The 12,910-nt window shown below is 50.2% G+C and overlaps 3 protein-coding genes across 3 annotated transcripts; all 3 read left to right on the top strand.

Annotated features, from left to right (window-relative positions):
- Positions 1-151: 151 nt before the first annotated feature.
- Positions 152-502, top strand: ETH_00019625 (uncharacterized protein; the record flags this gene model as incomplete). Its single annotated transcript, XM_013375785.1, has 1 exon — positions 152-502. One exon carries the CDS (start codon positions 152-154, stop codon positions 500-502), a length of 351 nt encoding a protein of 116 aa, XP_013231239.1.
- Positions 503-688: 186 nt separating this feature from the next.
- On the top strand, positions 689-8,458 carry ETH_00019620 (SPX domain-containing protein, putative; the record flags this gene model as incomplete). Its single annotated transcript, XM_013375784.1, has 20 exons — positions 689-849; positions 1,071-1,111; positions 1,491-1,790; positions 2,169-2,464; positions 2,901-3,119; positions 3,538-3,636; positions 4,105-4,256; positions 4,365-4,445; positions 4,812-4,955; positions 5,188-5,313; positions 5,483-5,590; positions 5,768-5,805; positions 5,950-6,019; positions 6,255-6,353; positions 6,599-6,733; positions 7,030-7,090; positions 7,617-7,673; positions 7,841-7,903; positions 8,058-8,123; positions 8,336-8,458. The coding sequence occupies 20 exons, from the start codon at positions 689-691 to the stop codon at positions 8,456-8,458; spliced, it is 2,439 nt and encodes an 812-aa protein (XP_013231238.1).
- A 1,824-nt stretch (positions 8,459-10,282) lies between these two features.
- Positions 10,283-12,167, top strand: ETH_00019615 (uncharacterized protein; the record flags this gene model as incomplete). The annotated part of the gene is made up of 3 exons (XM_013375783.1): positions 10,283-10,647; positions 10,901-11,332; positions 11,966-12,167. 3 exons carry the CDS (start codon positions 10,283-10,285, stop codon positions 12,165-12,167), a joined length of 999 nt encoding a protein of 332 aa, XP_013231237.1.
- Positions 12,168-12,910: the final 743 nt, after the last annotated feature.

Here is a 12,910-nt window from a genome sequence, read left to right as displayed (position 1 = left end):
GCCACAGATGAGCCCTAGAACTTAACTCAATCCCCAACTCTTAGCGCAGTGGCAGCAACGAGCGACCACCTACGAACTTGTTCGCAGGACTGCCAGCAGCAGCTGCAGCTCCTGCTGCAGTTGTAGGAACATCAACAGCAGCTGCAGCGGCATGGCTGCTGAATTTAAGACCCCATACGTTGGAACAGCTACTACAAAGATAGCTGTAACAGCATACGCTGCTGGAGGCGCTGCAGGGAACGCTGCAGCACAAGTTGAAGTCTTCGCTGTAGAGCAAGCTGCAGCGGACACTGCAGCACGAGTTGCAGCCTTATCTGCGGTGCAGCTGCAGCAAAAGCTGCAGCCGGAGCTGCAGAGCCAGCTAGTTGGGGCTGCAGCTGAAGCTGCAGCGCAAGCTGTAGCGCTGATCGCAGCACAAGCCACAGCACAAGATGCAGCAAAGGCTGCATTGCCAATCTTAGTGCAGGTTGAAGGCTTAGTCGCCGCAGGAGCTGCAGCATAGGCTTCGGTCACAGCTGCAGCACACGCTGCAGCACAGGTTGTAGCTGCAGCTTCAGCGCAAGCTGCAGCACGGACTGCAGGCCAAGGTGCAGGCCAAGCTGCAGCTTTTGCAGCAGCAGTTGCTGCAGCAGCTGCTTCGGCAGCCCCAGTGAACGTTTAGGCTTGCCGATCTAAGCGAAGACTGAAGATGAAGTTTGGAGCGAAGCTCCGCAGCTACGCAGTGCCCGAGTGGCAGCAGCATTATGTGGACTATCCTTGTCTAAAGGCGCTGTTGAAGCAGCAGAAGAAAAGGATAGAAACTTCTGATGCTCCCGGATACCTGGCGAAACTGTTTCCAGCAAGCTGGCAGTGAGACTTGTGCAGCAACACGTTGCATCTGCAGCAGGAGTTGCAGCTGCTGTAAATGCTCAGTTGGTGTAATTTCTCAAAGTCCTCCGCTGCAACTGCTGCTGCTTCCGCGGCACCTGCAGCCCACGGTGCTGCTGTTGTTTGTGCTGCCGCTGCACACTTTTAGCAGCAGCAGCAGCCTCGCGTGCTTTCTGCGTCTGTGTTCTGTTTGCCTGTCGAAGTCCGTCTTCTGAGAAGGCGTCAAACGTGGGAGATGGGACAAGTATGTGTTTCAGTTTTCCCTACCTGGCTCGTGGCCTCTCCTTCTGTGTCTTGTTTTGTTTTGTCGCATTTCCTTCCCTTTGCAAGTACAATGCTCCATACAAATCTTAATTTAAAAACACTAGAACTGCAGAGCTTCGAATAAGGACACGCTTGCGTTCTTTTTGCATGTCTGTCTGTACACCATTCAATTAGCGCATCCGTGCATTACCTAAGAAAAGCAACAGCAGCCGCTGCAACAGCAGCTGCATGCAATTTCTGCCGTTGAGCCTGCCAGTTGTGGCTAGCAAGCTTTGTTTGCCTGCATGTATAGAGCCGTCACAAGTTCTGTCTCCTTGGAAACGCACTCTTGCTATTTCGTGATGTTGGTCTCCCCTCAGGTCTTCCGCTCCCTGCAGTTGTGGGTCCCCCGGGTTCCCGCGTGGCTCCGGCAGCAAACAATCAGACGGGGTTCCAAGGCTTCTGTCGTCTTAAAGAACCGTTGTTGCAGGATATGCAGCAGCAGCAGCAGCAGCAGAAACAGCCGTCGCAGCAAGACCACCGCAGTATTTCTTCAGGCACTGCTGCAGACGATCAGCCTGAGGGACCTGCAAATAAAGAAGAGACGCTAAGGGCCAACTGTGTTGCGGCCTTTAGCGCTGCAATTGAAAAAGAGAAGACGAAAGTGGCGAATTTCTTCAGTAGGTTTGGAGGCCAGCAGAAACAGGAGCGGCTGAAGCAGATATAGGAGCATTCTAGACAAGCCCTACCCACTTCAGCATCAGTGGCCGCTATTTGCTGTTGCGTTTTGCCTAGCGAGGAAGCCGAGTCTGAGCAAACAGCCATTGCAACTTTTCTTGAATTTTTAGGAGCCCTGGCATTTTTTGTAGCTGCTGCAGCAACGCAATCTGTATGAAAGACGAAAGCAACAACAGTAAAAAGTGCAGCAACGCTACCGTAAAGTGCAGCAGCAGACCGAATGACCATCGGGCGGGCAACTGCTGCAGGAACGCCAGAAACAGATCTTGTAACAACCCCACCAGCTGATCGTCTCAATCATTTACGCGGTTTGATCTCAGGGGATGAACTGGGATTTTTGGAGGATAAGCTGAAGGCAGTCACCATGGAGCTTAAGGCCTTTAACGCAGCGCGGAGGCGGCGACTGTCGTCTTTACGAGCAGAGGATAAAGAAAGTGTGGGCCTGAAGGAGTCAGCGCAAGCTGCTGCTGCCGGTGCTGGACATCCTGCTGGTGCGGTTCTTGTTGCTGCTGGAAGCAGTGAAGATAAAGGCACCAACAGCCAGGTGAGTAGGCCGAATTATCCGTTCTCGTTCAATGCATCAAGCGTCTCGACAGAGGACGAAGCGAAATCAGAGGTCACCCTAACCCTCCTTTCCCCTAGTTTTCAACCTTCCATTCGTTTGCATTTCTTATTTCCTTCTCCGGTTCACATTGTTTGTCTTCCTCGCGCTTCCATTTGTCCCGCTTTAGTTATTGGTGCTTGGCATTTGCGTCCTATTGTACTGATCCTTTGTCTTCATCTTCGAATCACCTGGCCGAGTAGCTCCATCCTAAACGTGTACTAACCTTACCGCCTTGCCATGATACTTTTGCGTTTCATTTGCTCTTGCTCCAGGTTGCCCGCTTTTACCGCATATTTTTGTTTCCGTTTCTGTGTATAACAGGGCCTTTCATCTTCCTGATTTGTCCTTTTTCCTTTTCTCTTAGTCATGCCCTTTTGCTTCTCGCGTAACCGCGCACTCTCTCCTTCGAATATTCATTTTGTCTGCTTTTCGTCTGCGGTACCTTCAGGACGCTGCGTACTTGCGTCGGCTGGAGCGCATCTTGCTGCTGCTGCTGGACACGTTGGAGAAGCTTGAGGTGTACAGACGGCTAAACCTGTTGGCTCTGTGGAAAGCCTTAAAGAAGAGAGATAAACAGCTGCAGCTCCCTAAAGGGACAGCGGTTAAGGACTTTGAAAGAATTACCGCCTTCTTCAATCAGCAGATACGCATACCACCCAAGACAAAGGTGAGAAGGGCCCTGCAAGAGCAAAACAATTGTTGCTTTTGTTCATTCAGCGTCTTTGGCCGTTTTGGGCATTTGTATCTTCTTTTTCGTCAGTCTCTTTACACAGCCATTTGCGGGTATGGTTGCATCACTAGCTGCCTCTGCTTCATCTTTTTTGCGTCTGCTGGTATTCCGTGGCTTGTCGCTCTTCGGGTACTCGTCTTTTCTCTTTCTGGGGCGAGTTTTGTAGCACCGGTACTTGTCGTCTCGCTGCGTTTTTCAGTATGCCTCGTCCCGTTTCACCAGAGTTTGTGTGACAATTCTTGCAATCTCTGTTGCTGTTTGTCCTGTCTGGCGTCGCCGTTTCTTCCCCTGCCCCCTGCACTCAGTGGCTTTTTTTTGCAATATGTTGCCCGTATTCCTTTTCCCTGAGGTGCAGCGGGCAGCTAGAGCCCTCTACCGCCACGTGGCTGGAGAGGATTCGGAATTATCTCTCGAGGTGCTGCCCCTGAGGGCCCATGAAGGTCTCTCTGGAGGGGTAAGACAAGCGGCAAGTGCAGTTCGATACGTCGTCTCTCCCTTTCTACGTTTTCTTCGTTGATTGTTTCTCTTGTTTAACCTTTCTGTTGTTGTCATCTTCCCGTTTCTGTCATGTCACAGCAGGGCGTATCTACCCCGTGATGTTCTTCTGTGCGTTTGCTCACGCGCAACATATAGCGCGACGCCATGTGCCGTGTGCGAGAAACTCCGTAGAGAGTAAATTGCGGAGGGATAAGGGGTATATTAACATATGGACGATTCAGACTAGTGCTCACTTTGTTGAGCCCACTCTTGTGTCAAGTTCTGATGTCATTATGGTCTTCTGGCTGCCTCTACCCCGGTGGCTAGGCTGTGAGCTGCCTTCAAAATGTCCCAGGAGGCCTACAAGAGCTTGCAGTCGGTTTAACCTGTTGGCCTTTGATGTGTTCTTGCGTCCATGTGTCGCTGCATTCTGTGCCGTTCTTAGGGCGCGTACTTCAGGCAAGAGGTTAGGGTCTCGTTCCTGGCTGGGTGCCTTTCGGTCCTTCTTTTGCTGACGACGGCGTTACTGTTCATGCCAGTGCCTCCCTCAAAATCGTTTGACTACGAGGGCTTGATGGCCGTCTTTCCCCTTTTCAGGTGAAGAGACGCCCCTTGCCAACTGCGCTGCGTACATCATTGAGTCCCTTTGTTTTTCTCTTCAAGAATTCTTGTGCGTGTCAGCCGTGCTCGGTCCTGCTGCCTCAGACTGGGCTTCGCTTGGTCCTTCATATGGCTCTCCACCGCGTCTGCGATGGCCGTGATGGAGCGATACGGCGTGAACTACTGGTAGATCTACAGTCTAGATTGTTTATGAACACTAGCAGCGAATGCGCACAAACCCCCATGTACACAACGTCATCTGATGCATTGAGACTTCATGTGATGTATATGCATTCGTCATGTCTTTATAGGTCATGGGGTCATAAATCTGATGCGTTTATCTGCATACTTGCACACAGAATTTTTATATGTACGCACATTGTCTGAGGAGAGCCAGTGCATGTACACCAGGGGCACATTTGATGAGAATGGCGAGCTGCGAGTCAGGCATGTGCCGAATTCAATCTTCCTTTGACGCTTTTTGGTGCGCATGGCGACTTGGAAAACATATGTATTTAGAGAAAATTTCCTTGCCTGCCGTTTCTGCTGCAGCTTTCTATTGGACTTAGCGCCGAGGGGGCAGACGTCCAGTGTATCATTCTTCTGCACGGCAGCGTTGCACTTCGTCCTCACGACTGCCACCTGTGCTCTTTACCTTGCAGACTCCAAGCTCCATCTCCTGGGTGACGGCCAGATGTAGGGTGCCACCGCTCTAACAGCTACTGCAGCCTTTTCAGCTCAAGTGGCAGTGATTTTCCATTTTGTTTAAAAGAGAGGAAGCTGCATCTGGGATATGGCACAACAGCAGGAGCTACTTCACGTCCAGGGGCAGCCAGAAACAGCACGACACTGCACATGATCATTCAGCTGCACGACGAACCTATTTATCTTGGTAGAGTCCTTGGTTGTGAGTATGCGACTGCTTCAGGTATCATTTCTATCCCTTAGGTCTCCTTTTGTTGCAGCTTCTTCTACTACTTTTCCCTTCGCGTGCATTGACGTATAAAGCTCGTCGGCAAGTGCTTGGGGCATTTTTCACAGTGTTGAAGGCTGGGTGAGCGCACTATCTCCCATTAGAGCGACCAGCAGCTGGTGGCCAGACACTAGCATTGCTAGTGTCCTGCAGCTGCTATCTATTTTCGAAGCCAATATTCTGCACTCGCATTACCGCATGCTTTCCCGTCGAAATGTAGCCGTTTTTGCTGCTGATGCTGGGGTCTCAGTGCATTTACAGTACGCGACGTGAAGCTTGTGGCAAACATAATTGGGGACGTCCTTACCTCCCTTGCCAAGCCTCTCGGTGACCTGCAGTACCTTGCCTGCTACTTGAGGTATGCAGCTGCTGCTTCTGCAGCTTGTACCCTTACCAGGGTTCGTGGAGTCACTGATTCTGTGGTGCGGTTTCAAATAGCTTCTTCTGTTTGCCTGTGAACCAACGCCTACCGCATGGAGGCACGCCATATCTCGGCTGAGCACATGATAATGCTTCTATTTTTGTGATGCTGCAGCAAAGGGATGGACAACACTGGCCCTGCACAGTGCTACGGTGGGTGCTCCAGCGCTTTTTGTGAGGTTCCTCTTTATTCATGCGTTTGTCCACGGGTGGTTTGCTGTTGAAGGGCATCCGCTGATAGGGTCTTTTTTACTGTCTTCTGTTTTTGCCCTACTGCTGCTGCACGTACTTCTACAGGAGATTCACTGGTGAGGCCTGTCCTACTGGGTCTACCGTTCTACCTGCGGTTGTGCCAGTGCTTCATCAGGTGAGCCCGATTGCCTGCACTGAGCTTCTTAGTCTTTTCTCTTTAGTTTGAACTTAAGGCGGCACCAAGGATACTATCTAAATGATCCATGAGGTGTGCAGCTAGCAAAACAGAGCTTGCGGAATTTTTTCGCACTACCTTGGTTGTAGGACTGGCCTGGTACTTGCTGCGTCTTTATCTTCGAGATTAGCCCCCATCTCCTCTCTGGGAGACTGCCACATTTGTGGATCTGCAGGTTTAGGGGAGCTGAGCCCGGAGGTGGCCTAATTCACTTGATGAACATGGCAAAATATGCTTGTGGCATTTTAGTATTAATCACGACGAACGTCCCTTGGTAAACGAACATGTAGCGCGCTAGGATGGTTGTTTTCTCGATCACATCCACCTATCGTGTATACCTCCCTGCTTATGTGATTTAGAGCACGCAGACATGAATGCTTCTGTCACTGTGGGCAAGAGAAGTAAAGGGAGGCTCCTATAGCCATCCAGTAGTCAGATTGCACAATATCTGTTTCCCGACCTCTATGTCTTAGCTATTTCTTGCCTTTCTTTTGTGAACTTTTTGTCTACGCACCTCAGGCTGGATTTAGGTGTGAGCGTGTACGCCATGTGCCTTCTGTGGGTCTTCTCTTATTGTCTGGGCTCTCTCTTTATGCTATACTGGGATGTCCGGGTGGACTGGGGCCTCCTGCCAACTCCGGATCGATTCATACGGTAAATGCATCGCCGTGTACCACATTAGGTAACAGCGGCTGGCTAGTTGCATGTAGGCTCCACATTCAATTTTTAATGGTGCTGCAGCACAAGGAAGAACATGTGAGGTGTTCTAGTTGCAGAAGAGCCTCTAGGCTCAAGTATCCGCGCGCGAGAGTCTTTTGCTGTATTGAAAGACTGGCAAAGGGGACATCGTGCGCTGCTACTGTGTACACTATGAAGATCGAGTAAATACCTAGCTTCTTGGGTACATTTTTTTGTTTTCCTTCGAGTATACCTTTTTGTTTCCCGTGCAGCATGCAAGGCCGCCTGATGTACCCAACGTGGATCTACGGCGCCATCGCTGTGACAAATGCAGTAAGTTTTGAAGCGTCATTTCTGACTCTTGGGGGCTCCAGTGAAAGGAAAAAAATGAACTGAGTTGCCTTGCGCGTTCAGTGTTAACTGCGCACGCTTGTTTTTTACTTGCTGGCGAAGAGAATATGGATACTCCGCCGCAGTGCAGACACCTGTACGACAGCGGCCATCAATTTTCTTACGCAAAACTGTCTTTAGTTAAATCTCCATTGCCCCGCTGACCAGAGGCATAACTGCGTCCCACAGGCTGGTGGGCATTTTCTGGATGTCTCTTGTGGCAGTGCATGAGATGGTATATCTGTGGGGTCTTTGCTGCCTTCGATTCGTAGTAGGATGGGCTTACCATGAGGTGGTAGCTGCGTGCTGGCGCATGAACCCGAGCGTTCAGCGTCAGTGCTATGGGGTTTGGCTAAAAGTCTGATGCGTCTGCGGGCCGAGCCATTTACAATGGGCCCTCGCAACGTCCCTGCATTGCACAGTGGTATCGCAATAGTGCATGCGCTATTTCTGTGCGATTTCTCCGCAGATGGGCCGACTGACGTGGGCAATGACCCTAATGCCAATTTCCCTTGTCGGCAACAAGGTGGAGAAGGGACCTTCACAAACACTCACAGCGGCAGCAGCATTAGAAGAGAAATCCTAGAACTACAAGTCTACGCATACAAACCATAGGAATGTAAAAGCACCTCGTGCATATCCTTTGGACAGGCTCGACAAGCATATTCATGTGTTGCTGTCCTGTCTGTACAGTCCTTAAGCGGCAACTTGGTATTGTTGTTTATCTCCGTTATTGAAATCATGAGACGAGGAGCGGTAAGCCGTCTGCAGTCATATCTAGCTAGCTGACATCTTGCAGCAGCACTCCCTCGTCTCGACTTTTCCACGCGGCTTGGTTTCGCCGTTTTCCAAGAGGCAAAGAGTCAAAATCAGCAAGCACAACTAAGAATTGTGGGGGGTGCTGTTGCAGTGGGTTGTACTTCGGCTGGAGAACGAGCACGTCAACAACTCCTCTCGGTTCAGGGCCATCTTATGGGTGAGTTATGAGGCTTCTCCATATCTGCCATGATCGTCGTTCCTAACGGTTTCTTTGGCTACAGCAGCTGATGAACTCTGTCTTTCTCGGTGGTGGTCTCCCATACATACACCCTGCAGGTTTTGACTGAAGACCAGAGGCCCATGACAAGCCTAAAGACATATCAACCCCCTGTTATCAAATGCCAGCGTGTAATTTTGTATTACCTTCAGGTGCCGCCGCTCCATCAGACGCGCCTCGAGGTGCTGGAGGGCGATCCCCTGATCCAAGCAACTACTCCATCAGAGAACATCCGTGCCAGGGGAATCGCGTCAAGCAAAAGACAGCAGTTTTAGCCGCCAAAGCGCTAGACCAACGGTGCAGTGGTTTCTGTTGCAAAGAGTGCTGAGGCCTATATATGCAACTCTGCGTTTTGTTGGATTCGAATGTTCGAGCCGCACCAGCCTCAGCTGTGCAAGCAGCCAGGCCACGCCACACACTTGGTATTCATTGTTCTCTCCTAGCGTCCAAGAAACAGATGACCCGATCCTAAGCTAGTGGCTGCAGAGACCGACTAGACTCGGTCTTACGTGCGTGTACGTTTGTGTGTCCAGCTTTTTACGTGTGCTTGTTCACTTGTTTTGTGCAGCAGTGCATTTGCGCGTATACACGCACTAGTTTGTACGCATATTTATCCGCGTTTGCATATACCGCCGTTTGGCCTTGCCAGTTTTTTGTTATATCTGTCGTGTGCCGTTTGCAGCGTGCCATAACTACAGCACTGTGCTCTGTCCCTGGCATATTTTTGCAATGTATTGTGGCACCTGCATACGTGTGCTTGTTAGCACGTAGTATTCGCTACTCATATTCTCCCCGTTGCGGGGTAAGTATGAGCTGCATAGAGTAGTGTGGTTCCTGTTTCCAGCCAGATCCCTGACGCTGCGGATCAGACTAGCCAGTGTTTGAAAAGGACTTCAGCTGTCAAGTTGTACTAGGCATTTACGTTGCGCTGCATTCACAGCGGCGTGGCCATCATGACATTTTATTGCAATCTTATTTTACCTAAGCCGCCTAGGAATGGCGGAGTCGCGGAAGTTGTCTGTCTCTCACTTTAGACCGTACAGAGCAAACGTAACAGTATTCCAAGTGGCTACGAGCAGGGGCAGCGGGAGTATGAGTACGTACAACCAAAAACCCATCAAAAAGGTCAAAATATCGGGAGAAACGCAGTGTAACCTTAATGTCCGGAGTTTTGTTTAAAGAGCGGACGGTGGGCACGAGCACGCCATCCGCCGTAGGAATAGAGGGTCTTGGTTGCAGGTGTTGCCCGGATAATTCTTTCCATATTGGAGGCAACAATTCATTCTTCTCACTGGCCGGCCGTATTTTTAAAATACGGCCGGCCAGTTTTGCTGGAGGTTTTCAAGTCTTCAGTCTGTATGCCACATTTTTCCAGCATCGCCGTGCAAACATCGATACCGCGTCTTTGAGTATTCGGCGCGGCACCCTTCCTCACGCCTCCTCAGTCAATAAAACACTTGAATTTTGGCTGGCCATTTTACAAGGCCTGCGGCTGATCCCATTTCATTAGCCAAATCTATAGAAGGACGATTGCCGGGGGCAATGGCATACCACGACGCGACAACATCGCGGCACTTGCTCCCATCATCAAAGCAAGCAGTTCTCAAGTTCTGCAGCGCGTCTGTGCTAAAAACAAGAGAGCAAGACTTCAACTGAATCGCTTAGTAGCCTCTGTGAATGAAACAGTGAAGACTGCACAGTGGTCTGCCCACCGGTATGACTTGGGGCTGACGGACGAGGAGTGCCCTTGAGAACTTCCTAAGTGTTTTGTGTGTCTTCTATTGAAATTCTTGCATATTTTTGTGAGCTATGTATATATGTGGTTCTTGTTTTCATGCTAAAGTACAGTAGAGGGATCGGTCCATGGCTCGCGGCGCGCTGCCGTCACTCCAGAGACGTGGTGAAGGACCAAACGAAACTCTGAGCCAAATAACCGGCCCGTAACTGAAGTAACTGGTGCACAGTGAGCCATACACCTCCTTGCGTGGAAACCTTTCAAGGTGAAACCAACTGTACGCCGTGGCTGTAACGTTGCGAGGCACTGTCCCCCACACAGTTCTGTCTGCCCTCAAAAGAATCCACAAATTCTCCCGGCCCAAATGCCTGATTCCGGTCGAAAGTCAGATGAAAACTGCGTCTTCATGGGGGTCAGCGGACTACCAGATGTTACCGGGCACGGCGCAGAATCCCGTGAAGTTGCAACATGGTCTATGGCGTCGCGGCGGGATGGGCGCAAGACCCTACCATCAAATGGCGGGGAAGACGACTCAGAGACTCTCGCAGAGAATGAAATAGCATCTGTCGGACAAGAAACTGCACTTACAGGAGCACCCAATGCCATTAGCTTCGGTTCGCCGGCTGCTGCGGCGAAGCGGCGCGCTTTGGAGAACCTAGGACGACATTGTATCCCACAAACGGAAAGACAAGGCTTAGACAACAAAACAAGGCCGTACATATCCCTTAGGTAATTGTTCGCTACAGTATTGTGAGACACTGAGAGTGATCCAGTTTTGCAGGGGACATGTCTTGCGCAGTGCTAGTCAGTGCGGTATCCGAGCATCCGTTTGCCCTGACAGAAGCAAAATTGTTCTATACGTCATAATTCAACTGTTTTAGAATCCACACTGATCGCTTGTGGGTTTTTTACTCCGCATTGTTAGTCGACATTGTGGATTGTTCGTCTTGGTTGAACTCCCGTCGAGCCTGCTATGTCGCAGGCGAACCGAGTCGAGGAACACCCAGAAAACGTCTTCCATTTTGAAGCCGGGAGACAGAGTGCTGGATGTACGTCGGCTCGATTTCGGACCGACAAATGGGAGAGGTCGAGGCCGATCAAGTGCATCGCGTGAAGTCCCACGCGTCAAAGCTCGTGAGGTTGGGAATGAAGCCTTATGGGGCGGAGCATTTAAAGGACGACCAGACTGGTTGCCTCTGCCTGGTGAGAGAAAGGTCTTCTCTGCACGTTTCTTTGGATCATTCGCGCGGTTCGCCAGGTTCTCAGCAAAAGAAGTTCAGCGTTGTTTGCTGGCGTCCTGTTCTTTCGCTTGTGCTGCCAATTGCACAGATAGCGCAGTCAACGAGAAGGGGCAGAAGGTAGATTGGCTTCGACACGCTCTTTATGGTGTGGGGACATACGTCGATGTTGAACGGTGAGTTTCTCTTGCTGGACACAGCACTGCGTAGAGTCATCGAAGCAACCAGCAGCATCTCTTAGGTTGAACTTTTCCATCTTGCTTGGAAAATTTACAGAATGGACGAATACATTGAATGCGTAAAGACTGTTGGCCGAGAAAAACGTTTAAAGGCTTACGGAAGACATGAAGACTTGAGGGAGAAATTTCAGAAGAGGCCAGACGGTACACTGACTCAAAGAGAAGGCCCCCGTCCGGTGATCTGCGCGCGTCAAAGTTTTCTTTTCTGGCTGTTATACATTTTGTGTGTTGGTTTTACCGGGGCATGCGGTGCATAGATCTGACGTTTAACTGTTCCACAACGGGCCTTGTCTGCTGTTATGTGGGATCTTTAGAGTGGAAATTCTGGTCGAAGGGCCTTGGAGGAGGGCACTTCTGTACTAAGCGCGTGACGCTTCCCAAATTTAGCAGAAAGTCTCAGTTCCTAGGGCTTGTTTACCCGTACCCGAGTGGCAAGGCAAGTGAATTTTTTGCAACATCGGGCTCGTAAGAATGCTCATGGAATTTACTGCTCATAGTGCACTTTATGCATGGACACAGATGACATTCCAAAATTGTAGAAGTTTATAAATGTGCTGTCTATTGGAGGAGTCTCGCTGCTTACGTGCAGCTCAAATGTGAGGATATCCTGTTGCCGCGCCAGTCCCTGATAGGAGTATTTGGCCAGGTGAAAGACCTCAGGGGAGTGCTGGCACAAGAAGGGATGAAGCCCACAAATCACTGCGGTGCCAAAGTGATAATTTCTCTCAAGGAACAGGTGGAGCCCCTCAGCTGCACACTGAAGAAACACTAACTACGGCAATGCCAGTGCCAGTAGCGCCATCACTACAAGAAACCCCAAAATGTGGCGCGCACTTGCTTTTGTTGCATGCTGTTAAAATTCTTCTCAAGCCACATGCTTTCCGCTGTGCGTTGTTTCTGAAGAATGCAAAATTTGAGTGCAAATCATTTGAGGCTTTGAAACTACAGGATGGCTTGCTGGAGCCTCTTATGGGGCGTCAGCGCATCATTGTATTTTCCAGCGACTGTGTAATTACGCAGATTATTCGATGTATGGAGGGGAGACAAAACTTTATTGCCATTGAGAAGTGCAGCGCAACGCACACTGTGCAGCTAGCCGAAGAAGAGCATCAAATGAGGGTGGGACTCGAAGGTCAAGAAGTACCACAACACTTTCGAGCAGTTGCTTCTTTGGGAGAATATGATGCTTTGCCAGCAGCCACAATTTTGGGTCCACCCTATGGGGGAGTCTTGCGTCCTTCTGGAGAGTTGGCGATGATGCAGGTCAGCTCGTACTGCGGTATATAATGGTCGGAAGAAGAGTGCAGCGCATGTCATGACTTGACTGTCATCGATTCCATTGGCTAGCATAAATTGCATGGTGCACAGGAGGAGATCCAGAAGAGGACGTGCAGTTAACATCAATATTTTGCCTTTGTGTTTCTTTAAACTAGAAGGTGAACTCTCATGGGTTGTGAGTACTGCTCGTTTACTGGCCGCCTTAAATTTGATTAGAAGTGGCGTTTGCTGCAAAGT

The sequence above is a fragment of the Eimeria tenella genome, genomic scaffold (genome assembly GCF_000499545.2).
Source record: "Eimeria tenella Houghton genomic scaffold, Eth_scaff3, whole genome shotgun sequence".
Taxonomy (NCBI): Eukaryota; Apicomplexa; class Conoidasida; order Eucoccidiorida; family Eimeriidae; genus Eimeria; species Eimeria tenella.
The sequence above is the reverse complement of the archived record's forward strand: the minus strand, read 5'-3'. Positions and strand labels throughout refer to the sequence as shown.